The 6499-nt window shown below is 50.9% G+C and overlaps 1 protein-coding gene across 7 annotated transcripts in view; it reads right to left on the bottom strand.

Moving 5' to 3' along the window:
- The window catches only part of FER (FER tyrosine kinase), a 340335-nt gene that overhangs the window by 284226 nt on the left and 49610 nt on the right, over positions 1-6499 (bottom strand). The window contains exon 4 of one of the 7 annotated variants that reach the window (XM_025203519.1): positions 4765-5383. The exons of the other annotated variants lie outside the window; for them this stretch is intronic. Within the exon in view, the coding sequence (XP_025059304.1) occupies positions 5316-5383 (68 nt within the window). The 3' untranslated portion in view covers positions 4765-5315. Of the gene's footprint in view, positions 1-4764; positions 5384-6499 lie in introns of those variants that run through there. 7 annotated transcript variants of the gene reach the window in all.

Raw genomic sequence — 6499 nt, 5'->3', positions numbered from 1 at the left:
GAAGGAGTGCTATGGAAAATCTGCCAAGTCACAGGCTTATCGGCTGCTTCTTCCCAGGTTGGGAAAGCAGAGCCAGGAATCAAAAAGAAAAATAAGAAAGGTGAGGGTAAAAAATGGAAAGGTAGTAGAAAAAAAAAAAGCTTCCTTGAGGCACTAAGGTTAGTATGCGAAACAGCGGCAAAATGCATAGTCTTCAGGCAGGCAGCTAAAAGGAATTGAGAAGCAGGAAGATATGCTGTCCCTTTATCTCCTCAATATTACTGGCACAAGGGGTGGGCATGCTATACAGAACACTTCACTGCTCAGGCAAAATGTCTCTGATCAAGTTTTAGGGACATAAATATCCACAATGAGAAAGTCCATGCAGGAAATTACTTTAAGAAGAAGCAGTAATTTTATATTTTCTACTGAAATTTTTTTTAAAGTGTTGGGTCAATACCTGCAGGAGGAAAGTACTTACCTTACTGGTGAGGATTCCTCATTTAATATTATATTTAAAGATTATTATTGACAAACAGAATAGACATACTTTTGAATCCCACTCCAATGCAAAGAATTTCAAATTTCGAATTCATAGATTTCATAGACATTAGGCGCTTGAAGGAACCTCATGAGATCATTGAGTCCAGACACCCAGCCATAGGCAGGAAGTTAGCTGGGATCAAGTGACCCCAGCAAGAAATAAATCCAACTGTTTTTTGAAGGAGTCCAGAGTAGGTGCTTGCACCACCCCTGGGGGGAGCTTGTTCCAGACCCTAGGTCAAAGGCTTTCTTGAAATCCAGATATACGACATCCACATCATCTCCCTTGACCAGGACACACGTTATCTGGTCATAGAAGATGAGGTTGGTCAAGCAAGACCTGCCAGTCACAAAGCCATGTCTGCTGGCATTCAGATGCTTGCCTTCCGTTAGTCTGGTGTTGACGGATCCCTTGACAATTTTCTCCACGATTTTTCCAGGGATGGACGTCAGACTGATTAGTCTATAATTCCCCAGGTCATCCCTCCTCCATTTCTTGAAGATAGGGAGCACGCCAGCTCTTTTCCAGTCTTCCGGGACCTTGCCTGAGCACCATGAATTTTCAAATATCTCTGCCAAGGGGAATGCAATGATGTCTGCCAGCTCCTTCAAGACGCTTGGGTGCATTGTGTCCTGGCTCGCAGACTTGTGAATGTCTAGTTTCTCAAGGTGTTCTCTCACCTGATCCACAATTTTGGGCTTGTCCCCCACTCCCAGAATGGTTTGTGTCCTTCCTGACAATGTGATCCTCCTGGGAAGATGAAAAACCGATGCATAAAAGTCATTTTGGAGATTGGCCCTTTCTTGGGCATCAGATGTTAGCTGCCCCATTGGATCTCACAGGGACCCAATGCTATCCTTGTTTTTTTAATGTTTAATAATTATTTGAATGTTTAATCTTTGTTATTTTCAATGTTCTTTTAATGTTTCAGCACCATTCACGTAAACAAGTCCCTCTCATCTGAAGCACTTCAAAATGGCTCTGAAATAATACTGTGGAAATACTCTGAAGCTAGGAAGTTGAAGAGCAGAGTTCCTAGCATGCCTTTCGCGCCCAAGTCTCTGGAGCACTACGAAGTGCAGGGAGCCCACTGGATGTGAGCTCAACCATCCCCCAACCTTCTGCGGAGTGCCTACTGGTACTACAAGCCTGGTCAATTTAATCTCAAGAGGGCTCCTATACAGGAGTGACACTGTCATCCCTGGGAGCCCAGAATGGATATCTACCATCTCTTTGCCCTGAATTCCCTCCAAGAAGGTCCTCCTGTCTGTCTCAAGGTGGAGAGTCATACCTACCAGGGCATGCTTTGTGTCCTCTTTGGCTAGGGACAGACATGACATATAAACTGGTTTAAGTGATCAGAAACCGGTTTAAACCTGTAACAGAACAGACATTCAGTGCACATAAACCAGTTTCAAAATGGCCAAAACCAGTTTGAGATAAACCTGGTTGAATGCAGTATCAGACTTAACTGATTTGGCTCAAACCAGTTTATGCAATGTCTGTCCCAGACCCTTTGCTGGTTTAAGATAAACCAGACATCCCAGAATGCTCTCTGGGCTAGGTGAGGGTCTCTGCTCCACAGCAGAGCTGACCCCTCCCCTCTGCTCTCTAGCCAGAGCAGGAGCCAGCCCTAGTGGAGACACTGGCTGGCATGGCCCCATCCAGGCAAAGTGGGAAAGGAGGGGCTTAATTCTTTCCTCCTTCCCCACCGCAGCACCGCAACAGGGTCAGCCTGTCTACCAAAGAACAGAGGGGAGTGGGGTTGCCAGACCCCAGCTGCAGGGAAGGTAAAAAGGGAGGAATTAAGGTGAAGGGAGCAGGGGGAAGGATTAACGGGGCTATGCTGGGCTGGTTGTCCAGCAGGGTTAGGAGGGGGTCTCTGTTCCATGCTGGGGGGGGGAGGGGGGGGGGACGGGACTCTTCCCCCTCTCCCCTTCCACCCCAGGGCTGTGGGGGGTGCACTCCATATGATGCTGCCCAGCCCCAGAGTGGGGGCACAGGACAGGAGGAAGCTCTGTGCTGAGGGGGACTCTTCCCCCTTCTCCTCCTCCCCCCCACCACAGAGGGGCAGCAGGAACACAGAGCCCAGCTGAGCAGGGTGTGGGTGTCTAGGGTGCAAAGGAGGGTGGGGGGGTATAGGGGCCCACACACACTCCCCCCATGGTGTGCAGACCCCACTGCCTGGCAGCAGCTGCAGCAGGCAGGGATGCCAGGGCATTAATGCCCAGCGCAGGCACAGCTCCAGCCAGTACTTCACAGAGGAGGGAGCAGAGCCTGCCTTACCCCAAGGCTCTGCTCCCCACACCTGTAGTTCCAGCCCTGGCAGCAGGGGAAGCCCCACACTGAAGCCTGCTGTCTCCATTGCTCCCAACTGCACAGTCCTCATACTCTGCCAGGAGTGGAGGGAGCCCTGCCCTGGCTTCCTTGTGCAGTCCAGGGCAGGGCTCCCCACTGTGAGTGTGGAGCTGCAAGCACACAGCACGGAGCCTGGGGGACAGAAGCAGCCAGGCAGCTGCCTCTATCCCCCGGGCTCCATGCCTGCAGGTCCACACTCACAGCAGGGAAGCCCTGCACTGGACTGCGTGGGGAAGCAAGGGGTGGGGCTCCCCTCCACTCCTGGCAGAGTGCAGAGACTTCCCAGGCAGGAGCAGGCAAGACAGCAGGCTCCAGTGTGGGGCTTCCCCCACTGCAGGGCTGCAGCTACACGTGTGGAGAGCAGAGCCTTGGGGATAAGGCAGGCTCCACTCCCTCCTCTGTGTAGCGCTGGCTAGAGCTGCACCTGTGTCAGGCATGAGCATCCTGATGTTTCCACCTGCTGCTGCTGCCAGGAAGTGGGGGCTGCACACCAGGGGGAGGGGGTTGGGGGTCCCTACACCCTGCCCAGCTGAGCTCTGCACTCCCATTAACCCTCTGGTGGGAGGAGGAGGAAAGGGAAGAGATCCACCCCAGCATGGAACAGAGCCTCCCCCTGCCCTAGTGTAAAGTCCCCACCTCTGGGGCTGGGAAGCATCCCATAGAGCCCCCCAGTCCCCACCCTGCAGCAATGGGGAAGAGTCCCTCTCTGGAGCCAGGCAGCCTCACAGAGCCCCCTCCCCACCATACGGTGGTGGCAGGGGAGGAGAAGAGTTTCTCCTCCCCCCCCCCCCAAAAGCACTGAATAGCCCCCCTCCTGGCCTTGTGGCAGTGGGGGAGAGGGAGGATGGGTAAGAGTTCTCCTCCAGGATGGAGCAGCACTGTGTGCCGGGATTGGTCCTGGCTGTGAGGGAGCCGTTGGGGCGGGCCTGCCAGGGCCTGGCCATGCCCCACCTCCTCAGCTCAACTTCCCTGCGGAAGGAAGAGAGGGCTGTTCTAGTGCCCTCAGGCTTCTGGTATGAGCCAATGCAGGCATGTGCTAAACATCTATTCACTTGCAAACCAGTTCATTATCTGCAGGTTAGACTAACCTACAAAGATTGAATCAGTTCAGACTCGACCTTTTTGAATGTCTGTCCATAGCCTGCAGTCTTCATCTGCCAGCTGGTAGGCAACACCATGGCACTGCAGAGCACCATGACCAAAGCCCTGGAAGGCAGCTCCTCAAGATGTGATAGCCATTCTGTACTGCTGATACCATCTTGCTCAAGTATGACACCAAAAGGGCTGCCAAGAGGCAGACAGACACTCCCCAGGTGGCTCCTGTTGTCTGCATAAGACTGGTTGCCCCCTGCCTAAGTGTCCTCATCTGGGTCCCATTAAAGGGCTTGGTTGTGTAATCTCTATCCTTGGATGTTTTTAAGAGCTGGCTAGACAAAGCCTTGGCTGGGATGATATAGTTGGGCATGGTCTTGCTTTGAGCAAGGGATTGGACTAGATGACCTCCTGAGGTCCCTTCCAGTCCTAATTTTCTAGGATTCTATGATTCTACAGGATCACCGAGCATACCTTTGGACCTACCAAAGCAGAAGGGTACTGGGGGTGCATATGGAAGCCACTAGGTAGAACCTGCCCCACACATAGTTATCTTGACCTGCATCCTGCACAACATCTGCAAGGCCAAGAGGGAAGACATTCCAGAGCAATGGACAGAAATTTGATGGCTTGGGACAGAAGCCAAGCTTCTAGAGCACAACCACCATCAGTGTGTTCTCATTAGGGATGCCATGACAAAACATTTTCAGTACTGCCAGGCCACAGAGTTGAAGGAAGGTATGACTGAGCAAAGACTGAACAAGGCAGGAGGACACATTATGGTTACTTTGTGAATGGAAAAACACTTTTTTTTTTTATTAAACAGTGGAAACAGTCAAAAACTTCTGTGCTTTCTTAACTCAATAAGAAAGTACTTTACTAGCGGAGGGGAGGGGAAGGAATGAGGCATGGTTTGTCAACTGCAGTGTTGAGAAGAGAAGGTAGGTGGATGCCCAGAACTGAAACCCACTGAATGGGTGCTTGACAGGACATTCTTTGGCATGGGGTGGCACAGCACTCTGTCTGCCTGTCAAAGGTAGGTATAAGTGAGTCTATTGTATGTCTCTTAAGCTGCAGAATCTGCCTAGCTATAACCACTGTCTCACTGGTGATCTTGACATTTCTCCTACCCTGAAACACAGTCATGTGCTTTGCCTGAGAGATTCCATGCCTTAGCAGTTCAGCACACCACTTCAGTGAAACTACATCCTAGCTGGCCTCCCATTCCTCTGCAGCAGCATCCCTCCTTTCTGATGATGCACGAGGTCAGCCAGCCAGCATCTTTGCTTCTGGGACCTCTTCTCCTTTTCCTGTGTGCCGGGAAACCTTTTGAGTGGAAGTATCAGGCTGTGGCCTTTGTACCCTCTACACCTACTGCTAGGGAAGCTCCATTTACAGCAGGTGTTGATCCTGAAATGACAAACACCTCTATTAAACTTCTGCAACATTAAGATAAAGTGATGTACTTCCCAACATGCCTCCACATTCTATCTCACCTCTTTATTCCACGTCCAGGTACTTGGAGACAGGAAGAAAGTGGGCCACTCCCCAAAACCCCATCCCCACAAAGCCTGGGCCATGGTATGATTTCTGCAGTCCCAATAGCTTTGCATTTTATTGAGGCCCTCTCCACAGGATTATCCATTCACAGGTCTCTCCCCAGGTGATGAGGGTGGTTGCTGCCCCCGCCCCAGTCAGGTCCTTAAATCAAGGATTCCCTCCAATGCCTACCATACATTTACAGAACTTTTTAGTCTATGAAGGTGATCCCCTGCTTCCTATAACAGTTTGTCATAGACAGGAGCTGTTTAGGATAACCAAGTCCAGCCCCTTCCTATACAGTCTTCTGGGGCTGAAGAAAATGCTCCTGCCAAACAACCTAGTCTCCCGGATAGGTCAAACCTGCTTTGTTGTTTCTTGGGAAAGAAAAGGGATACTTTTCAACATGGGGTAGTCCCTGTCAAAATATCCACTGTAGAAGCACCAGCTCCTGGTACATAGACAGATACCTGAATACACAGGTCCTGGAGGGTTATCTATGGTTTTACCATATCACTTTATACATTCTTGCCTATGCGACTACCAAGCCTGTGACCCTGAGGCAGTACAGCTGGGAATGCGTCAACTGGAGAGTGGGCAGTTTGTAAGTATGCTCTCCTACAAACGCATGACATGGCCTCTGACCATCCATAAGCCCCTAATCTCACCCGTGGTTCGAGACAAAAAAAAACCCAAAGTAACCAACCTGTCACCCTTCCAAACCTTGTCTCCACAGGGACAAACACTGAGGGTCACCCAAGCCCCTATGAAGTCACATGCCTCCTAGACAGCTTAATGATATTGGGCAGAGCCACTGATACTGTCACCAGGCTGAAGCACTGAAGCTTACCCAGCGTTTGGGGTAGTCCATGCTATCTGCATCTCCAGTGGCTTGGAACTGGGCAAAGAAGCATGTCTGGCTTGCTGCATACAGCTTTTGGGGGATGCCCATCAGCAATGGCAAGAGAACAGTTGGCAGGAAGGGCA

Source organism: Alligator sinensis, unplaced genomic scaffold (assembly GCF_000455745.1).
Source record: "Alligator sinensis unplaced genomic scaffold, ASM45574v1 scaffold30_1, whole genome shotgun sequence".
Lineage (NCBI taxonomy): Eukaryota > Metazoa > Chordata > Crocodylia > Alligatoridae > Alligator > Alligator sinensis.
The sequence above is the reverse complement of the archived record's forward strand: the minus strand, read 5'-3'. Positions and strand labels throughout refer to the sequence as shown.